Here is a 23158-nt window from a genome sequence, read left to right as displayed (position 1 = left end):
GCATAATGTAGGGCCCAGTGTGAGAAAGCTTGGTCTCCCTCAGAGGTCATGGGTCTTCCAGCAGGACAATGACCCAAAACACACTTTCAAAAGCACTATAAAATGGTTTGAGAGAAAGCACTGGAGACTTCTAAGGTGGCCAGCAATGAGTCCAGACCTGAATCCCATAGAACACCTGTGGAGAGATCTCAAAATGGCCGTTTGGAGAAGGCACCCTTCAAATATCAGGGACCTGGAGCAGTTTGCCAAAGAAGAAGGGTCTACAATTCCTGCAGAGCATTGTAAGAAACTCATTGATGGTTACCGGAAGCGGTTGTTCGCAGTTATTTTGGCTAAAGGTTGTGCAACCAAGTATTAGGCTGAGGGTGCCAATACTTTTGTCTGGCCCATTTTTGGAGTTTTGTGTAAAATGATCAATGATTTGATTTTTGCTTCATTCTCTTTTGCGTTTTTTCCTTGCAAGCAATTAAATGAAGATAATAATACCAAAGAATTTGTGATTGCAATCATTTTCAGGAAGAAACTGAGTATTATCTGACAGAATTGCAGGGGTGCCAATACTTTTGGCCACCACTGTATATAGTTCTGTGACAAGCTAGGATCTACTACAGTTTGAATGGACTCACTATTTACAACATGTAGAGGTATTCATGCATGGTCATTTTATTTGTCTGTGACAACACTGTAGCACTATTGGCACCTTATAAGAGGCATGGACTCTTTATTATTTAGTCTCATGAATATTTGAATTAATGTATTTTTGGACTATAAGACGCACCGGACCATAAGACGCACCTAGGTTTTAGAGGAGGAAAATAGAAAAAAAATTAAGCAGAAAATGTGGTCATGATGCACTGTTATGGTGGAGGGGGTCTGCTGCTGACATTGGTATTGGGATAATGTTCTCCAATTCCGTTAATATCCTCCTTCCTGGTATACGTGGCCCTCATCCTCATCCTGGTATACATGGTCCTCATCCTCATCCTGGTATACATGGCCCTCATTCCCATCCTAGTATACATGGCCCTCATCTCCATCCTGGTAGGCATGGCACCCCTTGATCCCCCATCCTGGCATGCATGGCACCCCTTGATCCCCCATCCTGGTATGCATGGCACCCCTTGATCCTCCATCCTGACATGTATGGCACCCCTTGATCCCCCCTCCTGATATGCATGGCACCCCTTGATTCCCCCATCCTGGTATGCATGGCACCCCTTGATCTTGGTATGCTTGGCACCCCTTTTTTGCCCACAAAACAAAGAATCATACTCCCCTCCTCTCTCCTCCAGCGCTGCGTCCCGCTCTGCCGACACTCTCACTGTGCATGGCAGGGTGTGCATGGCGTCCCTGCCATGCGCCCTCACACAATGAAGTGCTGTGCCGGAATATTCACTGCTCCCCACGCCGAGACTGTGTGCGTGGGGAGCAGTAACCACTCAGTCTCTTCAATAGCGCGGCCCCTGCTGCGCTCGGCGGTCAGTGTGCACGCTATTTAAGACCATGAATATTCCCTACAACCCATGGGAGTGGGTTGTAGTGAATATTCATGAGCTTTAATAGCGGGCACACAGTCCGCCGGCTGCAGCAGGAGCTGTGCTATTGAAGAGACTGAATGGTACTGCTCCCCACGCACACACAGTCCTGGCATGGGGAGCAGGGAATATTCATTTTCTTTAGCAGCAGGCGTACCTCCTGTGCCCCGCTCTTCCCCCACTGCCGCTCACCCCCAGACCCTCCACCAGTCACAGAACATATGTTCGGACTATAAGACGCACCTCCCACTTTCCTCCAAAATTTTGGAGGAAATAAGTGCCATCTTATAGTTCGAAAAATATGGTATACCTCTGCAGATATTGAAGGAACCTCTTAATGTAGTATAAGCCATATTGTTGGTTCACGCATTGTGACTTTACTTATGGATACCTTGGCTGATAACTATTTGCCAAAACTACGTTTGGTTTAATTTTTTCCTCCTGTGAGTGGTTGTAGTACCTAGGATCATCTAGGGATAATTAGGATGAAACAGAAATTACGCTCTTTTAGGGTGTAAACCTCAGCGGCAAGGAAGGGTAAATAATGAGGGATAATTAATAGGGAAAGGATTGAGGCTCCATCCCCACCTCCCCTACCACCTGCCTTTAACCCCTGATTTAATTTATATGGCCTAGGAATTAAATACATTTTTTTCATTTCTATAATGCTAATTTGTAAAATTTGATTGGGAACATATGTAATAGTTCCTTTTTAATAAGGTATAAATGAATTATATACATTTTAATGGAGATTTTTATTTGTGAGACATATTTACATACATAGAGCTCTACTACATATGCACATTTACATACACACAGCTCTGCTACATATGCACATTTACATAAATACACAGCTCTGCTACATATGATAATGTCTGTAAAGTGCTGCGGAATGTTAGCACTATACAAGAATAAAGATTATTATTATCATATGCAAATTTGCATACACAAACACTGTGTACACATTTCCCCTTTTTGCAGTTCCTTCCAGGTCATGTGAATGATTACATGATGGGAAAGGTCCTTGAGCTAGTCAGGTGGAAGGTTTTTCAGCTGCTCACTCAGGACGTGCAGCCTCTGTACAGGTCCTGATACCTTCCTCTCCTGCTCTGCACCAATCAGTTAGATACGTGTGGAGCTGGAGGAAAGAGAGCAGTTCTCTCAGTGACCATGAAGGACACTGTCTCAGCATTCTTCTCTGTCACAGGATGCTGCCTCCAGTTTATAAGACACACTTATTAACAAGATATGTTCATGCTAAAAATATGTCTTATAGTCCAAGAAATATGATAAGTTCTAAAGTGATTTCCCTTTCTCATTTAATAATACACCTGTTTGTTATATCTCTTTGTACAATGTGTCAATAACACATATAGTTTCTCTAAGTCTGAGTTATTTTTGATGGTCAACAAAATAATATTTTCCAGTAATTCATTTTTCACACTCTAGGTATGACAATGGCTTCTCTGTGTGGGATTTTTTACTTTTAAAGGGTTTTCCACTACATGGACAACCCCTTCTCAATCCTCATGCTTGGTCCTGTTAAAATAAAAGCACTGATACAAACCTCCCATGGAGGCGTCGTTCAAGCGGTGTTGGCACTTGCGTTCCCGGGACTCATGTGAGGTTGTTAAGTCACGTGAGCTCTTCGGCCAATTAGTGCTGGCGTGACTGTCCCCATCTTCGGACAAATTGAACATCAAGATGAAGTCAGAGAGCAGCCGCAGCCCTGGCTTGCTGTTGATGTTTAATGCATCCGATGGCAGCGATAGTGAAGCCGTCGCTGATTGGGCACAGTACTCATGTGATGTAACAACCTCACATGAGCCCCGGGAATGCGATTGCCGACACTGCTGGAATGGTGAGTATGAGTGTTTTTATTTTAATGCGGCCAAATATGAGGAATGACAAGGGATTGCCCTTAATAGTGGACAACCCCTTTAAGAAAATACAATTTTCGATTAAAACATTTCCAACATTCTGAACATGAAAAAGGCTTCTCCCTTGTGTGCCTTCTCTGATGTTTACTAATAGTTGATTTCTGTGTAAAACATTTCCCACATTAAAAACATGAAAAAGGCTTCTCCCCTGTGTGAACTCTTTGGTGATTAAGAAGAGATGATTTCTTCACAAAATATTTCCCACATTCTGAGCATAAAAAAGGTGTCTCCCCTGTGTGGGTTTTCTGGTGCTTAACTAAACCTGATTTATGGTTAAAACATTTCCCACATTCTGAACATGAAAAAGGCTTCTCCCCTGTGTGGATTCTCTGGTGGCTATCAAGATTCGATTTCTGGTTAAAAGATTTCCCACATTCTGAACATGAAAAAGGCTTCTCCCCTGTGTGGGTTCTCTGGTGCTTAATCAAATCTGATTTATGGTTAAAACATTTCCCACATTCTGAACATGAAAAAGGCTTCTCCCCTGTGTGGATTCTCTGGTGGCTATCAAGACATGATTTCCGATTAAAATATTTCCCACATTCTGAACATGAAAAAGGCTTCTCCCCTGTGTGAGCTCTTTGGTGACTAAGAAGGATTGATTTATTCCCAAAACATTTCCCACATTTTGAACATGAAAAAGGCTTCTCTCCTGTGTGAGCTCTTTGGTGACTAAGAAGATATGATTTATTCCCAAAACATTTCCCACATTCTGAACAGGAAAAAGGCTTCTCCCCTGTGTGACTTCTCTGGTGTATAGCAAGATTCCATTTCTGGATAAAATATTTCCCACATTCTGAACAGGAAAAAGGCTTCTCCCCTGTGTGACTTCTCTGGTGTATAACAAGATTCCATTTCTGTTTAAAATATTTCCCACATTCTGAACAAGAAAAATGCTTCTCCCCTGTGTGGGTTCTCTGGTGCTTAACCAAATCAGATTTCTGGATAAAACATTTCTGACATTCAGAACAGCAAAAAGGCTTCTCCCCTGTGTGAGTTCTCTGGTGCTTAACCAAATTTGATTTCTGTGTAAAACATTTCTCACATTCTGAACAGGAGTATGGCTTCTCACCTGTGTGACTTCTCTGGTGTCTAGCAAGATGTGATTTCTGGTTAAAATATTTCCCACACTTGGAACAAGAAAATCTTTTCTCCACTGTGTGAATTTTTTGATGTTTAAGAAAAGGCTTTTCAGAGTGAAAATTATTTCCATATTCTGAATGTGAAAATGGCTTCTTTGCTTTAGGAGCAATTCGTTTTTTAATTCTTATTTTTTTACTTTCATTTTCCTTAGCAGTCGGTAATGAATAAGAAGTTGAGACCGGTTTCAAAGCATCAGATGACAGATCTTTGCTGTGAAGGGATGATGGTATGTCTGGAGTAATGGCATTCACTTTAGTTGTAGCTTGTGGGATACCGAGTTCATTTGATTTAAAAATTGAAGATTTCAGCTGTCCCTCTGATCTCCTGGTACAGTCATCTGCCAAGAATAAAACCAATAATTTTTGAATAAAATATCCTTGATTTTTATATTGTTCAACATTTCTACTTAAATTGTCTGTAAAAATGGCAAGTTATGTAAAAATATAGAATTATTCACTAAGACAATGACAGTTCACAGTCTAAAAGAAAACCTCATAGGATGAATCAGTGGAGCGTGGTGTTCAACTGTTTGTTCATTCTGCTTCCCAAATATGGAATAAAAAGCCACCAAACAATGTTATATAGGTGAAAATTATAGCAATAACAACTTCTACTGATCTCTCAAAAAAACAAGTCCCCACTCAGGTCCATCATCTGTCAATGGAAAAACAGAGGTTTCCACATTATTAGTGACTCAAAGGCTCTTAAAAAGCAACATGGCTTCCATAAACCAATCCAGCAATATCTGCTCTCCCAAAGTCAAATCTCCCCCTCACTTCTGAGCCTTGCTGTGCGCCCAAAGCACATTTAGCATCCATGTATTTGACATTACTATAGTGAGAAGAACCCACTTAATTTACGGTGTGTGTCTCCTGGAGCACAATCTGGACACTATGTGTTGGGTAATAAAATACTATTTTGCAATTTTCACTCTCCAACATCCACTACGTGCTAGTTTCTAGAAAGTGCATGTGGAGTCAGAATAGTCACTACTCCTAGGGGATTTCTAATGCTCTGGTTTTCTGCCATTTTATCAAATTAGGGCTTCTTCAAAAGGGGTGTCCCATCTCCTTTGTGTCCTGCTCCTGAGACATCTGCTTCTGTAACCAGGCAATGTCTTATTCATTCTGCAGGTGGTGCTAGTAATGGAGGTGTCGGAGCAAGAAGCTCTAGGTGGCTCAGCCACTAAGATTAGGGTGCCTGGGACCTATAGCACCATCCAGTCTGGCAATATGGGTGTGTGCGCTAGCTTGAGTAATCAGCTTCCTGCTTTAGCCAAGGAGATGGTCTATTCTCATCAGATCTATATCCACAGGTGTACACCACCAAAAATAATCATGTTAGATAGGGGGAAGGGGAAGTAGGAGAAGTGTGGATATATAGAAAAATTTAAAATTCATAACCTTTATTAATTAAATCTTTAAAATTCAAAATATCTAATGCATCTATAGATGGATATAAGGTAACCATCTATTAGAGTATAAAGATGGTACCCACTAATAAGTCTGGCTAGATGCAGTGTAGGGTAAATTAGGGACACCTCTGTCCAGTCCCTCTAATATAGGACCGAGGTTATATGTAAATGATATCCCCATATATTGGAATAGCCTCAATGCTAATATCAGGTGGAGCAGTTATACAAATCCAATGAATAGGAAAATGAATTGTTATCTTGGCAAATTATTTCACTGTCATGTATAAATCTGCCTTGGGACACAACTGTACACCCCCTGATTATCCCATAAAAATGAGATGACATTAGTCTAGCGGTTTGTAATATAATGGTAGTGATAGATGTCAGCTATAATCACTAACTCTGCCCAATACCGCAGTAGTCCATAATAAAGTGCACTGTGTGTGTATTAGTGCTTGTAATAACTGAGCCGGCACCACTTGAAATCTTTGGCAGGAGGAAAACCTCACTGCCAAGCGATCATAAATCTTATGACACTGAGGAGCAGCCCGCTGTGCCGAACAACTCCTCACATGTCAGGTACTAATGATCACACTAATGTTCAGTTTGCCTGGCTGAACAGCTAATCACTGGGGTGAGGGGCAGTCTATTGTCCCCTGTCTCACTCCCCGCACATGTGCTCAGCGTCCCGGCTTCAAACAGCTGATCGCTGCAGTGAGGAGCGATACACTGTCTCCTTGCTCTCTCACTGCACACGTGCGTCGCGTGCCGGCTACAACAGCTGATCGCTGCAGACCTGGACTTTATGTTGTCCGCTGCAGCTTGGAGTACTGATGCGGTTCTCCCTTGTCAGAGTACCGCAATTGTGTGCATATTCCTAGGGCTTAATCTCATTTCCCCCTACACTGTCAAATAGCTCAGATATAATCCCTGACGCGCGTTTCGCCGGTATACCGGCTTTTTCTAAGGGTGGAGTCGGCCTCCAACTCCGGATCTTTATACCCTCTAACTTGATTGACAGGAGGATCGACCAACCAGATTATGTTAATCAAAAGAGAAAGATTTCTTTTCTCTAAATTACAAATAGCTCTTATATGTGTGAATCATACTACTTGAGCAATATTAAAACAAACAGATTATCCATTTGCATAGCCCACATCATGGTTTATAAATATAACATGAGAAAGGAAGCAAAGGTGACTCAAGAAAAACATTTTCATATACCTATACTCATATTTTACAACTGATTGATCTTTCAGTGTTCAGATATATTTGAATTAATACCTCTAAATAGGTTTTCAGAGAGATAAAGGGAGAGAGAATTGATATAAAGGAAGGGATAGAGGAGAAAAGAAAAGAGAGAAGGAGAGGGAAAAAAGAGGAATCATAGAATCATAGAATCATAGAATGTAGAGTTGGAAGGGACCTCCTGGGTCATCTGGTCCAACCCCCTGCTCAAAGCAGGATTCACTAAATCATCTCAAACAGATGTCTGTCCAGCCTCTGTTTGAAGACGTCCATTGAAGGGGAACTCACCACCTCTCGTGGCAGCCTGTTCCACTCATTGATCACCCTCACTGTCAAAATTAGGAAATTATTCTTCACTTAAATCTCATCACGAAATGTTTTTATTATTATTTGGATTTTAATTTTTAGCCACAAATAGCCCCATTATCATATATTCCCAATCATATTAATACGTACAGGGGCCATGGTATATCCGTCTCATATGCCCACAGGATAGGGAATGGCAATTACAAAAAACATCCGAAATTGAAGCTCTCATTCAGTCCATGTGGATTCACAGAGTTACATCTAAAAATCCATTCGCTCTCTCTCTTTTCAGAAGCATGGAATCCAGATCTCCTCCTCTGTTATCCAATTTTATTTGACAGATTGCCCAACCCTTCAAGTCCTTCCATTGTGATTGATGTTTAATCTTAAAATGTCTAGCAATCGGTGTTGGGGTAAATATTTTTCCCTGCTCCTGACTCCTTCTCTCATCCCTATCATAGTTAACAATACTTTGAATGTGTTCCCTTATACGGGTTCTCAGATCCCTTATTGTTTTCCCAACATATTTAAGCTCACATGTGCATTCAAGGCAGTAAACTACCCCACTAGTGGTACAATTAATATGTTGGTGGATTATACATTTTTTCCCAAAGGCGTCCATAAACGATTTTCTAGGAACTAAAATCCGACATGCCTTGCACATTTTGCATGGGAAAAAACCGGGATCTCTTGTTCTTGTAGACACATTGTCCTTCCTAAAGTGACTAGGTACTAAAAAGCTTGAAACTGGAGTATTTTTTCTATATCCAGAGGAAGCTCGTGATGTTACACAATTCCTAAGGTCCACATCTGATCGAATAATATCCCAATGTTTGTTCAGAATATCCAGCATCGTTTGCCATTCCTCGTGAAATTCTGTTATGAATCTCACGACATTGTTGTCATCTCTATTCTTCTTCTTAGGGACCAAAAGCTCTCTTCTCTCAACCCTTAGGGCATAGTTATATGTCTTTTTAATCATTCTCCCTGAGTAACTTCTCTCCAAGAGTCTGAGTTTAAGTTCTCGAGCCCGTTCTTTAAAAAGCTCAAAAGTCGAACAATTCCGTCGTAAACGTAAAAATTCTCCTTTTGGAATTCCTCTAATAGTACTGGTTGAGTGAGCACTTTTGGCATCTAGGATGCTATTGGTGGAAGTCTCTTTCCTGTGCAGGTCAGTTTGTACCGAGTTATTTTCGTCTCTTTGTATCATTATATCCAGGAAGGGGATCATTTGCCTATGGAAAGCCAGTGTAAGTTTTAGGTTGAAGGAGTTATTATTCAATATATTTATAAATTCATGTAGTTTGTCTTCTGTACCCCTCCACAATATCAACACGTCATCAATGTAACGTTTCCAGGTTACAATGCAATCCACGTATGTTGACATATTTTCAGCAAAGACTATTTCCTCCTCCCACCATCCTAAGTATAGATTAGCAAATGTTGGTGCTACGGCCGCACCCATCGCGGTACCCCGCGTTTGGAGGTAGATGCGGCCATCAAAGAGAAAGAAATTACGCTTCAAAATAAATTTCAAAAGATGAAGAACAAATTTTTTCCGTATAGGATTATATTCTTGGTCCTTTTTAAGAAAAAAGTCCACCGCTTTACAACCCATCTCCTGATCTATGCTCGTATAGAGACTCTCTACATCACAGGTAACAAATATTTCATGTTCCTCCATTTGGTAGCCCTCTAGTTCCTGTAAGATCTGCATAGTGTCTCTGGTATAGGAGGGAAGATCATATACATATCCCCTTAATTCTTGATCAAGCCATTGATTTGCTTTTTCTGTCAGATTTCCTATACCAGAGACAATAGGTCTACCTGGGGGGTTTTCAAGGTTCTTGTGAACCTTAGGGAGCATATAGAATGTTGCCACTCTAGGATTCTTAACTAAAAGAAAATCCTTCTCGTGTTTCAAAATTTCTCCACTATCCCAACCCTGTTGTATGATATGTCTATACTCATCCAAGAATTGCTCTGTGGGATCACTCCAAAGAGGTCTGTAACATTGTTTATTCATCAGTTGTTTTTTGGCTTCCAGGATATATTTGTCCTTTGGCCAGATAACAATGTTACCACCTTTGTCGCTGGATTTAAAGACAACATCATCCCAACTTTTCAATTCATCAATGCTCTTTCTGTATTCCAAATCAATTGGGGAACTAACCGTTCTTTCAGGTAAGGCCAGTATGTCTCGAGAAACTAGATCTACAAAAACCTGTACGGTAGGGCATGTTTGTAGAGAGGGCATATTAGTGGATTTCGGTTTCATGATCTTTTTCTCCCATTTACATCCTTCCCGATTGCATGTCAAATCAATTGCTTCTTGAGGATTATCAGTATCCAACTCCTCTAAGATTTCTAATGCTCGTCACTCTTGACTGGATAAGTCAGAAGGATCTGTATCTTCTTGTGTTTCAGTAATATCATGGTATTTTTGTGCAAAGATCTTTTTATAAATTAATTTTCGTCCAAAGAGATGTAGATCTTTAATAATATTAAATTTATTGAGACGTGTTGGCAGACAGAAATTGAGTCCTTTTTTGAGGATATCCATCTGTGCATCTGTGATCACATGCTCAGAAAGATTGAAAATCCTCAGGCAATTACCATTATTTCGCTCTATTGTTTTCTCCTGCTCCTGTTTTTCGTTGAACCTCTGAAGCCCCACCGTCCCCGATCGCGTAAAAAAGGCATATCGGAATTATAGTTGAATATCGGTTCAGTTCTACCACTCCTATCAGGAGCTTGTTCTGTATCAGAGTCTGAAACATTGCTACTTTCTACATCTGTCCCCGAAAAATCTCTCCCCGAAAAATCTCTCCTAAAATCGTCTGCTTTCCTAGTCCCAGATTTTACTAATCTCTGCGATTGTTTTCTACCCCAGATATAAACCTGTCCCTTATTAAAGTCAGATTTATCCCTCAGATACTTTCTTCTTTTCCGTGTCTTGATCTTGGCCTCTACTTTATCAACATATACCATGGTCTGTTTAAAGCCCTCCTCAAAATCTGATTTTCCTTCCATTTTATCCATTATAGGAGTAATCTCCTCAAGTTCCCTCTCCAATTTTTCTATGATATGTATTTCATCTTCGATGAGAATTCTCATTAAATTACGCAAACATTCCGTTAGACAGGCCTCCTATCTTTCTTTCAAGTCTGGTTTAGTCAGATCATACGAAAGAAAAATAGGAACACGTAAGCCCCTGGAACTTAAACCCTGTTCTAAATATTGTTCAAGGCTTAATTTAGTCCAGGTAGCTTGCACATGTTTAATTTGCATGTCTCTAAATCTCCTCAAGACATCATCAATCTCAATATGTGCTGTAGAAGATTCTCCTTTACTATAAGGTTCTTCATTGAATAAAGCTTTAACATCATCTTTTTGTCTTGTAAACCTCGTACGCAGCTGATGCGTTATCTTAGATGTAGCCATAATATAATCTCAATGGTCCAACAGTCATAAATAGGGCAATATATTTATTTATAAATCATACCCCAAAATATTGTCTGGAGATATAGACAGAAATGTATCCTATACCACCAAGAGAAAAAACGGAGCTTTTTGTCAAAGATAAAAAGGTATAAATTTTATTGACACAGAATATGAGACAACACAAAACATATAATAAAAAGACATGTGCAAGGGGGCTAGGAACGGTAGCAGCGAATACTGACAGTACTAGGGGGGGGATGGGGATAGCAGAGGGATACATACCGACAAAATCATGTATCAATAGATATAGCTTGCATCCATAAAGTACATAAATCCCCAGACCCCTAACTGTGGCAATAGGGCTCCACAGAGTAGAGCCCTACGAATGGACTATAGATTAAGGCAGTATCCAGATTAAATAAATCACTAGTAAATATGTCAGCCATAAAAGTCCAGTTAGCGATGGAGAAAATAGAACCCCCCATTGGGGCATATAGAAAAAAACACCGCAGTAGAGGAGGATAGCAGATAAACAGTGCTTACCCTAGGTCAGTAATCCAATAGATAGAAGGGAAAGCCCGCTTCCCGACGCGCGTTACGCGTGTATACTGATCGGCTTTCTCAAGGGCAAATGTAGGGCAAATTAGGGACACCTCTGTCCAGTCCCTCTAATATAGGACCGAGGTTATATGTAAATGATATCCCCATATATTGGAATAGTCTCAATGCTAATATCAGGTGGAGCAGTTATACAAATCCAATGAATAGGAAAATTAATTGTTATCTTGGCAAATTATTTCACTGACATTGAGGCTATTCCAATATATGGGGATATCATTTACATATAACCTCGGTCCTATATTAGAGGGACTGGACAGAGGTGTCCCTAATTTGCCCTACACTGCATCTAGCCAGACTTATTAGTGGGTACCATCTTTATACTCTAATAGATGGTTACCTTATATGCATCTATAGATGCATTAGATATTTTGTATTTTAAAGATTTAATTAATAAAGGTTATGAATTTTAAATTTTTCTATATATCCACACTTCTCCTACTTCCCCTTCCCCCTATCTAACATAAAGCTCAGAGCATATTGCTGGAAGCTGCCAGATACAGCCTTGTTCTCCTCTGGTTCAGTCCTTTGTGCTCAGCTCCCGGCTTGTGTATTTGTTTCCTGTTGTGATCCCAGCCCGTTTACTGACTACTCGTGTCTTCGGATTTTGTATTTTCTCTGCCCTCCTGGTTCTGACTCGGCTACCCGACTATTCTTCTTGCCAAGTCACACCACAGAATAGCAGGTAACACCGTGGCCCAAGCTTAGTGGTCTCTGTGTAAGTCCTTGTTCATCACCCTTTAATGTTTAAAGGGTGATAAACAAGAAAATTCCTGAGATCTGGAAATCGGGGTGGATAGTGCCAAGCCTGTTCGTAGGAGCCATGTTTTGAGCTGCCAGGTGACCACGAAAAGTGCCCCAATACATTGTGTCTGTAAATTATTCCAGCAAGATCTGCATTCAAATAGCTAAATCCTTCCTTTCTTAACCTGCCATGTGCCCAGACAGAAGTGTACAATTGTATATAGGGTATTGTCAGATTCAAGAGAAGTTTTAAAATAATTTGTAAAAGTCCATTTTCTTCCTATTATCCTTTGTGAAGAATTCCAAAGTTATCACCACATAAAGTGACACACGTCAGATGTGAAAATTGAGGCCTAATTAGGAACACAAAACTGGCTGCAGGAAGGGGTTAAATCAGAGTATTTTGGGCATTAACTACTGTAGTCAAAAATTGTGGCATTTGTTTTTTATATCTTAAGAAAGGCGCCGATCCGGCGCAGAAACAAGTTGGTATTAATAAAAACAGTCTTGGAATCCCAAGCCTCTTCATTCCTGCAGCGCAGCCTGCCTACACGTGCCAGCTTCCATTTTTTGCCTAGTCAAAAATTGTGAGCGTAGACAATAACACATCTACTAAAATGATCAAACTGAACAGTCTTCATCAATAAAAGATGAGTAACTAGTGGTGAAACCTCTCTGGGGTAATTAGAGTATGGGGCTCGGTGGCTCTTGGCAATCTAAACTATCGAAAGGGATAATATTTTCTATCAGATAAGTTTCATGAAGAAATATTAGACATTCAAGGAGAACTTTTTATAATAGTGAAGAGCTGAGGTGTCTTAAATTTAGATCTAAGGCATTTGTAAGAGGCAATGGAGACCTTTTTTAAAGACTACCAGGGAGTTACAGTCTCACATAAGTGAGGCCGGCCGATCCCATCACAATCAAACTATTACACAGAATGAACCTGTAAAAAATAGACATAAACTAAAAAAAAAAATTTACATCCCCAACAACAACGTATGTATGAAGGGAGAACTCCAACACTAAACCGAAGGTGCACTCATTTACGGTGGACCACTGGAGCTACTATGAGTCCTGACCAGAAGAGTAGAGAAAGAATTAGTGCTCTCCATTTTAGGAGAGATTGTGCAGTAATCTGAATTCATTAGGACCGACAACATAATAGAACTTATGAAGAGGAGTGAATCCATGAAACCAGGACTCGAGCCATGCCAACACATCTTCTGCAGGCGCGAATAAATGTACACTGCTCAACAAAAATAAAGGGAACACTTAAACAACAGAATATAACTCCAAGTGAATCAAACTTCTGTGAAATCAAACTGTCCACTTAGGAGGCAACACAGATTGACAATCAATTTCACATGCTGTTGTGCAAATGGAATAGACAATAGATGGAAATTATTGGCAATTATCAAGACACCCTCAATAAAGGAGTGGTTCACACTCGTGGTAGCATGAGATGAACTCCACAACCCACAGAAGTTGCTTAGGTAGTTCAGTTCATCCAGGATGGCACATCAATGCGAGCTGTGGCAAGAAGGTTTGCTGTGTCTGTGAGTGCAGTGTCCAGAGTCTGGAGGCGCTACCAGGAGACAGGTCAGTACACCAGGAGAAGTGGAGGGGGCCATAGGAGGGCAACAACCCAGCAGCAGGACCGCTACCTCTGCCTTTGTGCAAGTAGGAACAGGAGGAGCACTGCTAGAGCCATGCAAAATGACCTCCAGCAGGCCACAAATGGTCATGTGTTTGCACAAACGGTTAGAAACCGACTCCACGAGGGTGGTATGAGGGCCCGACGTCCACAGATGGGGAATGTGCTCACAGCTCAACACCGTGCAGGACACTTGGCATTTGCCACAGAACACCAGGATTGGCAAAGTCGCCACTGGCGCCCTGTGCTCTTCACAGATGAAAGCAGGTTCACACTGAGCACATGTGACAGACGTGACAGAGTCTGGAGACGCCGTGGAGAGCGATCTGATGCCTGCAACATCCTTCAGCATGACCGGTTTGGCAGTAGGTCAGTAATGGTGTGGGGTGGTATTTCTTTGGAGTGTGCTCGCCACAGGTAGCCTGACTGCCATTAGGTACCGAGATGAGATCCTCAGACACCTTGTGAGACCATATGCTGGTGCGGTTGGCTCTGGGTTCCTCCTAATGCAGGACAATGCCAGACCTCATGTGGCTGGAGTGTTTCAGTAATTCCTGCAAGATGAAGGCATTGAAGCTATGGACTGGCCGCCCATTCCCCAGACCTGAATCTGATTGAACACATCTGGGACATCATGTCTAGCTCCATCCACCAACGTCACATTGCACCACAGACTGTCCAGGAGTTGGCGGATGCTTTGGTCCAGGTCTGGGAGGAGATCCCATAGGAGACCATCCGCAACCTCATCAGGAGCATGCCCAGGCATTGTAGGGAGGTCATACAGGCACGTGGAGGCCACACACAATACTCAACCTCATCAGGAGCATGCCCAGTCATTGTTGGGAGGTCATACAGGCACGTGGAGGCCCCACACAATACTCAGCCTCATCAGGAGCATGCCCAGGCGTTGTAGGGAGGTCATACAGGCACGTGGAGGCCACACACAATACTGAGCCTCATTTTGACTTATTTTAAGGACATTACATCAAAGTTGGATCAGCCTGTAGTGTGTTTTTCCACTTTAATTTTGGGGGTGACTCCAAATCCAGGCCTCCATTGGTTAATAAATTTGATTTCCATTGATGATTTTTGTGTGATTTTGTTGTCAGCACATTCAGCTTTGTACAGAACAAAGTATTCAATGAGAATATTTCATTCATTCAGATCTAGGATGTGTTATTTGAGTGTTCCCTTTATTTCTTTGAGCAGTGTATATTACAACCGTCAGCCACGCTCAACTAGAGATATATCATGGCACAGGTGTAATGTAAATTGCATAATTTATCAAATTTCTGTTTGAAGTTAGTTGATTTTAAAAGAAATTGAAAATTTAAGATAAAGGGAAACTCTGTTGTTATTGTACAGAAATTCACACTTGGCCTCACTGCACATTTAATGTTGCCAATCACAAAAAGTGAAATTTGGCCAGAAAGACTGGACCTGGTCTTGTAGGGACCATATGAGCACATTCAGCAGCACAGAAGGGAGAGAAGGTAGATTCATCCTATAAGATATCAGGGTTCTAGGAAACCAACAGCATCATTACCCTCCGCTTTCTCTTACAGGTCCATCATAATATTTTTCTTCAAGTGATTTTCTCACTTGTCAGCACATTCTAGGTACGCTGTCATTTGGTTTTGCAGTGTACAGATCTGGGCAGGTAATGGTCAGCGTCTTCTAATCCCAGGGGGTAGGTGGATCCTCCAGGTTGTAAGTTCTAGAGAAAATGGCTTTTAATGCCCAAAGTCATTTGAACAGTTTTTGGTGGAGGAGAATGTTGTGGTCTAGAGGCAAAATGGTGATCACATGATTCTAATACAGCCGGACTTCAGGAACCGATAAAGCAGACACAGACAGTGACTGAGAAGACTATGTGACTTCTCTGCATTTAGTGGTTACTACTCACTTTGGTGGTTATCTGTAGGAATCTCCTCTTTACACCACTCATCACCCCTCACATATGTCTCTGTAGTATTAATATGGGTCAGATCTTCACCCTGAAAAAATATTGTAAAAGACACAGACAGAGAAGTCACATTTATGATCAGCTCTAATCCTGCCATCTCCACCGTTCTCATTACACAAGTATAAAACATATAATACTGGTGGATAAAACAAGACTGAACACAAGACCTTCACAGCCGTCTACACATCATAGGGGAGATCTCATGACACCTTCTCTCCATCTACCTGATGATCCTGAGGAACATTGGGATCTTCTTGTTTACAGTCTTGTGGAAGAAGAGAATGGGGACATCTCTCTGGTGTTGTCCTCTTACTGGATAGATCTGGAGGAAACACATACAGGGACTGAATTCATTCTTTACATACAGATAATTATAGGCCGTGTGTATTTAGTCCTGTCTATTACCTGGTGATGTGAGGGGCTGGGGAACCTCCATCATGACGTCCTTGTACAGATCTTTGTGTCCTTCTAAATATTCCCACTCCTCCATGGAGAAATAGACAGCGACATCCTGAAACCTTATAGGAACCTGACACAGACAATGAAACTGTCACACCCCCAATACCTTCATAGAGTTAATGTATCATGTCCCAGAATTCCCAGCAGTGTCACCTCTCCAGTCAGCAGCTCAATCATCTTGTAGGTGAGTTCTAGGATCTTCTGGTCATTGATGTCCTCATGTATCAGGGGGTGAGGTGGAGGCCCTGTGATTGGGCTCAGGGGTCTTCTCCATCCCTCAGACACAGGGTCCTGACAGCGCCCACTAGAGCGCTTCTTCACTACTGTGTAATCCTGGTTATGGAGAGACACATTAATAAATCTCACTCCAGACATTTCCAGAGTCCTCACCTCTCCAGTTCTGTCCATCTGTTATTCCCATAGATAAGTATGATGTAATGTGACGTCATCAGAATCTCTCACCTCTCCGGTAAGCCGGAAGAGGATCTCTAGGGTGAGGTGTAATATCCTCTCCGCCATCTTGTCTCTGTCATTATCCATCTTTGATGGGTAAATCAGGAAAATTCTCTTATATAGAAGATCTTCACTGAGGGATCGGATATTGTAGAGATCTGAATGAGAATATGAGCCGATGGAACATCATAAAAATCCTGAGTAATAATACAATTACTGGCGACAATAAGGGAAACATATGAGGGGATTTATTATTTTACAGTGTTTAGTTTTCTTCTTTACATCTAGTAATAAAACCTATATATTTTAGGCCACAGACAACAAGCAGTTTCTTCCTTGGAGTCTGCAGCTGAAGACGTTTCTCATAGACTCATCTTCCATAAAGCGAATTCTCTAATCATTTATTGACACTGGAATCGGCATTAGCAATACCGCAGAAGATATTCATTACACGTGATATGAGAAATAACTACTTGATGAAGAGGACGACATCTTCATCTTCTACTATGGCTCGGGAACATATTTGGTCAGAGTCAATCACTGACTACATCACCCCCGGCGTCTATATAAATGTTTCCCGTCTTCCTCAGACTTTAATCTTCTATCACATGACATCTCAGGTCTGATTCACACACAGAAGTTTGAGGCATTTATAAAAGCTAATTTGTTTGCACAAATACCGAGGACAGAAATTATTTGATAGTAAAGTCTCCTTGTACAGTGTTTTATGGGGTTTATTTCTGGCCTTCAGTTTTCCTATATTACAAGAAAAGACACCAGAAAAAAGGCAGATATTAAAATGTTTCAACAGAAAATTGGCACCAACAATTCTTGTAAAAAAAAAAAAAAAAAACATGAAACATTTTTTTTTTTTTTAAATTAACTCTTTTGGGCACGAGAACATAGATGTACACTGCAGGGATGGCACAGACACGGCTGCAACAAAAACCCTGGCAGTTTAACCACTTACTGCTGTCAAAAGAAAACATGGCATCTCAGAAGGTTGACAGAGTTCGGCTTAATGTCCTTTCTCCTTAAGTACTCGATAGTATGGGGCTGCCTAGTTACTACAATATTTAAATGCCTAATAATGGTGTCTGGGCCTGTAATGTACGAAAGTCTATTAGGTCGGGCACTGATTTCGGGGGATTTAGTTGACTATATAATGTATTTGGGGGCCTGAATTTCACAAGCTAATCCGTTTGTTCTTCCTGTAGATAATCCTCCACTAGAGGAGTCTGGTGGCGACTCTCTCATACAGACCACAAGAAAGCTGGAATATTTGTGTGTATGGGGGAGTTGGGAGAGATAGCCATCTGCCAAATGACCGTTCGGCCAATATCTATCGTGTATGGGGCCGTTAGTATTACACTGACAGTCAGGGATAATACAGTAGTACAGTGCATCACCTGAGCAATCAGAGGCTTGTATGTTGTATGATCGCACTAATAAGAGTTGGTTAACAAAGGTTTAACGTGAATAAAAATATCAGTTTTGGCAACAAGAAACATCCGTCACTATTGGCACAACAGACTCACTACACAATGTTAAGTCACGTCCACAACAACTTTATTATACTCTATTATCCTATACACGGTGACGTAGATCGAAATCACAAGTCCTACAACAACATCTTTAATTAGGCCCCACCATCCTTAAAAGGAGTGATATACTATATATATATATACACATACACACACACAGTACCGACCAAAAGTTTGGACACACCTTCTCATTTAAAGATTTTTCTGTCTTTTCATGACTATGAAAATTGTACATTCACACTGAAGGCATCAAAACTATGAATTACCACATGTGGAATTATATACTTAACAAAAAAGTGTGAAACAACTGAAAATATGTCTTATATTCTAGGTTCTTCAAAGTAGCCACCTTTTGCTTTGATGACTGCTTTGCACACTCTTGGCATTCTCTTGATGAGTTTCAAGAGGTAGTCACCGGAAATGGTCTTCCAACAATCTTGAAGGAGTTCCCAGAGATACTTAGCACTTGTTGGCCCTTTTGTCTTCACTCTGCGGTCCAGCTCACGCCAAACCATCTCGATTGGGTTCAGGTCTGGTGACTGTGGAGGCCAGGTCATCTGGCGTAGCACCCCATCACTCTCCTTCTTGGTCAAATAGCCCTTACACAGCCTGGAGGTGAGTTTGGGGTCATTGTCCTGTTGAAAAATAAATGATGGTCCAACTAAACGCAAACCGGATGGAAAAGCATGCCGCTGCAAGATGCTGTGGTAGCCATGCTGGTTCAGTATGCCTTCAATTTTGAATAAATCCCCAACAGTGTCACCAGCTAAGCACCCCCACACCATCACACCTCCTCCTCCATGCTTCACGGTGGAAACCAGGCATGTAGAGTCCATCCGTTCACCTTTTCTGCATCGCACAATGAAACGGTGGTTGGAACCAAAGATCTCAAATTTGGACTCATCAGACCAAAGCACAGATTTCCACTGGTCTAATGTCCATTCATTTAAGAGATGCTGTTGCTAATTATGGCAACATGGCGGATATTGGGTGTAAGGTTATTTTACTGGCTACATTTACAGTAAGTCCCAGACATATGCTCGGGACGTCATGACATATGTTCAGATATATGGCCGTCCAGATTTGTTTATTACAGTTATGTGTAATCCAACTTGGCCAGAGATAAGGGAAGAGCTTCTGAGTGGTCAGGGTCCCTCTGATCGACATGATTTAACAGTAAGGGTGTTTAAATAAAAACTGATCAAGGTCATGAAAGTAATTACAAAGTGTCATATTTTTGGTGAAATTCGATGTTGGATGTATTCAACTGAGTGACAAAAAAAAGAGGTCTTCCGAATGCACACATACCGATATGGTTAAAGGACAAGATACACCCTGATCAAATTGATGGTGTTATTTCGGATGAACCTCCAAACACAGAAGAGGACCCGGTAATTTTGAAATGATTTAGAAAAATATGATCCACAAGCTATGTGGGCCACTTAATCCAAGATCGCCATGCACGAAGGAAGGAAAATGCACTGAAAAGTATCCTCACAACTTGTTTGAAGAAACACAGACAGTAGATGATGGTTACCCTCCTTACAGAAGAAGGAAACCTGGACAGGGAGAATATACGGCAACAATCAGATGTAAAAGGGTTAATCAGTACACAGATATTGAAATAGATCTGATGGGTTGTACCTTACACTTCACTACTTTGAAAAATATTTGAAGAGCGCATGAATGTAGAATATTGTAATTCTGTGACATCAAATACATTAACGAGGGCAGGGATATGGCAGTTTTTCAACTACACAATCAAAAATGTGCATCTGATGAGATTATACTCTGTCAGATGGGGAGGTGTATAAGTAGTAACAAATCCGTGTGGCGATTACTAAATTTTCCCATCCATAAAAGACATCCGACTGTAGTTCATCTCAGCGTCCATCTTGAAAACAAATTTATTTCACTGCCAAAAATGCAGAGGAAAGAGCGGCTCAACCACCTAATACAACATTAACAGCTTTCTTTCTCCTGTGTCAAGCAGATCCATTGGCCAGGACTTCACAGGCTGAATGCCTGTTAAAATGTTATCTATGGAGACATATTCAGAAGCTACTCCGACTACTAATATACGGGTTCACTTGAAGGGAAATACTACTGCGGACAAATTTACACACCACCTACTATGCCTCGGAAACGACAGGTTCCCTACAGATTCCACTACCGGCTTAATTTCCTTCCCGGAAAACTTTTGCAAAATGGCGTCCTCATTACTGGAGATTATTAACCAAGTTTTCCCTGATATGTGTCACAATTTTAACAACTATCAGTGGCTTTGTGAACACGTAATCCTAGGCCATAAAACCTATAGTGTCAGCTCCATAAATCTACAAATACAGAAGAGACGGCCCGGTCCAGAGACCACATACATGTCCATTGATTCAGTCATGGATGGTGAACAAGCCGTAATGTACCCATTGGAGTTCCTGAATTGTGCGGAGCCTCCTGGATGTCACTTCATAGGCTCACTATAAAAATAGGCGCTCCGATAATGTTGCTTAGGAATCTTGACCCACCAAAATAGTGTAAGGCTGTGTGCCCACTATGCGTTTTTTAAGCGTTTCCGCAGCGGCAATTACGCTGCAGAAACGCTTAAAAAAACACTTGGTAGAAGGTCTGCTATGTTCCCCAATGATAATCCGCATGTGCTGTGCACATGATGTGTAAATTTCCGCTGCGGATTATCATTGCGGAAAAATCCACAGCACTACCAATTATTTTACGTAATCGCAGCGTTTTCGCCGCCATTGACTTGCATTGAATCGCTTATTATCCGCATGACTACATGTTCACATGCGGATATTCAATGTGAGGATGGTACCCGGGTTTGGAGAAGAGGAGACTCTCCTCCAGACCCGGGTACCATAGTACCTGTTAAAAAAAAGAATTAAAATTAAAAAAATACATTATACTTGCCTTCTGATGGCCCCCGGTCTTTTCTCTGCTGCGTCCGGTCTCTTGTACGGCTCGCGATGGTCTAAAAGGACCTGCCATGACGTAATTTAGTCATGTGATGGGTCACGTGACCGCTGACGTCGGCGGTCGCGTAACCTGTCACATCACTAAATGACGTCATGGAAGGTCCTTTCACACCACCGTGAGCCGTACAAGAGACCGGACGCAGCAGAGAAAAGACTGGGGGCCATCAGAAGGTAAGTATAATGTTTTGCGTTTTTTTTACCATTTTTAATCTTTTTTTCAACTATTAACTTGGTCACACGATATAAATCCATGCCTGTTGCATGGATTTATATAGTGTGACCAAGTTGACAAGCACTTTCCAAGTGATGCTAAAATCACTTGGAAAGAACTTGACAACCCACATGCGGAAATGCATGTGAAAAACGCTTCACATCTGCATGTCCCTGGCAGGAAAAACGCATGTACAATCCGCATGTACAATCTGCATACTTTTTTTTCTGCCAGGGAGATGCAGAAACGCTCAGGAAAAATCCGGAGCATTTCTGCATCGTGGGCACTTAGCCTAACGGCACAAGAGTGTGTGTTCGAGTCTCATGCCAAACGTTATTGAAGCCGCTCTTCTTATGGGAAACTCTAAGGGGGAAAATATTTCCATTATGCGTATCCCCTTGCTACCAAGCGACATGCCCTTCCATTATAAGCATCTGTAGTTTCCAATCCGGCTTGGATTTGCTCTGACTATAAACAAAGCACAAGGCCAATCACTTAAAGTAGTCGCCATTAATTTAAAGAGTCCATGTTTTTCACATGGTCAGCTCTATGTTGCTTGTTCTAGGCGGGGGGGGGGGGGGGAGGGAGGTGGGATAACCCAATTTTTTTTATCATATATGCACCTGAAGGTAAACCGAAAAACGCTTTACCAGAAAGCGATACAATAGATGGCTGTGCATTAGTAAATCAGTCTAAGGCCCCGGCCCCACTATCAGTATTCGGTCAGTATTGTTTCTCAGGAGTGGGAGCCAAAACGAGGAGTGAGTGATAAATGCAGAATTGTTGACTTGTTTCTATTAGACCGTTTCTCTGATTGTTTCACACCTGGTTTTGGCTCCCACTCCTGATAAAAAATACTGACCGAATTACCGTGGCCTTACTGGTCTGTCCGTTACCCAGTGATCGGTTACACTGGGGGGAGTGGGTGAAGGGTTGCACTATGCTGCCCCCTCTTAATATTTTCCATGAAGTCCCCATGAAACGCTGCCTGTGCCGACAGCTGATGGATCTCGCGGCACAGATCTGATAGGATCATCTGGATTGTTCCATAGGACTTACAGGAGGAACCGGTCCAGAAAGCAGAAGATCCAGCAAAGTATCGACCATATAATGCTGCAAATCCCCCGAATATCATCACTACTATCTACATTACTGTGCTGGAGCTAGGAGATGAATAATGGCGTTGTGTGAGGACTTCTCTGGGCTTCTGTCCTTTCATCCTTTAGTCGTCTAATGGTTCTAATGTGGACGGGAACCAGCTAAGCCGCATTCTGTCCACAGCTGTTACCTCACTGTTCACACCACACAGAGACCCCAAAAGAGTCTCCGTGCTGAAGGGGTTAATGCCCCCTGCGCCCAGTAATGGGGGGTCTCCACATACCTCCACCAGCAGAGCCGCCACCACATATATGGTAGAGACTAAATCCAAGTTGGGCACCTCACTGCAATAAAGGACCTCTCCTGACGTCATGCCCATGTGACCATG

At 41.7% G+C, this 23158-nt stretch overlaps 1 protein-coding gene across 1 annotated transcript; it reads right to left on the bottom strand.

Moving 5' to 3' along the window:
* Window positions 1-2461: 2461 nt before the first annotated feature.
* On the bottom strand, window positions 2462-23158 carry LOC141197761 (uncharacterized). The gene is made up of 6 exons (XM_073662850.1): window positions 23054-23158; window positions 16628-16807; window positions 16421-16544; window positions 16240-16337; window positions 15956-16046; window positions 2462-4955 (listed from the first exon to the last, which is right to left on the bottom strand). The coding sequence occupies exons 1-6, from the start codon at window positions 23147-23149 to the stop codon at window positions 3598-3600; spliced, it is 1947 nt and encodes a 648-aa protein (XP_073518951.1). The 5' UTR covers window positions 23150-23158; the 3' UTR covers window positions 2462-3597.

Source organism: Phyllobates terribilis, unplaced genomic scaffold, assembly GCF_046119375.1.
Source record: "Phyllobates terribilis strain yellow unplaced genomic scaffold, ASM4611937v1 Scaffold_86__1_contigs__length_6382490, whole genome shotgun sequence".
Classification (NCBI taxonomy): domain Eukaryota; kingdom Metazoa; phylum Chordata; class Amphibia; order Anura; family Dendrobatidae; genus Phyllobates; species Phyllobates terribilis.
This window is presented reverse-complemented; position numbering and strand designations above follow the sequence as displayed.

Bases quoted from the DNA above. Each gene is read 5' to 3' on its own strand.
- LOC141197761 (XM_073662850.1), bottom strand. From the start codon at position 23,149: ATGGGCATGACGTCAGGAGAGGTCCTTTATTGCAGTGAGGTGCCCAAC. The intron at 16,545-16,627 runs GTGACACTGCTG...TGTCTGTGTCAG, and splicing joins TTGAGCTGCTGACTGGAGAG to GTTCCTATAAGGTTTCAGGA. The intron at 16,047-16,239 runs GTAGATGGAGAG...ATATTTTTTCAG, and splicing joins ATGTTCCTCAGGATCATCAG to GGTGAAGATCTGACCCATAT.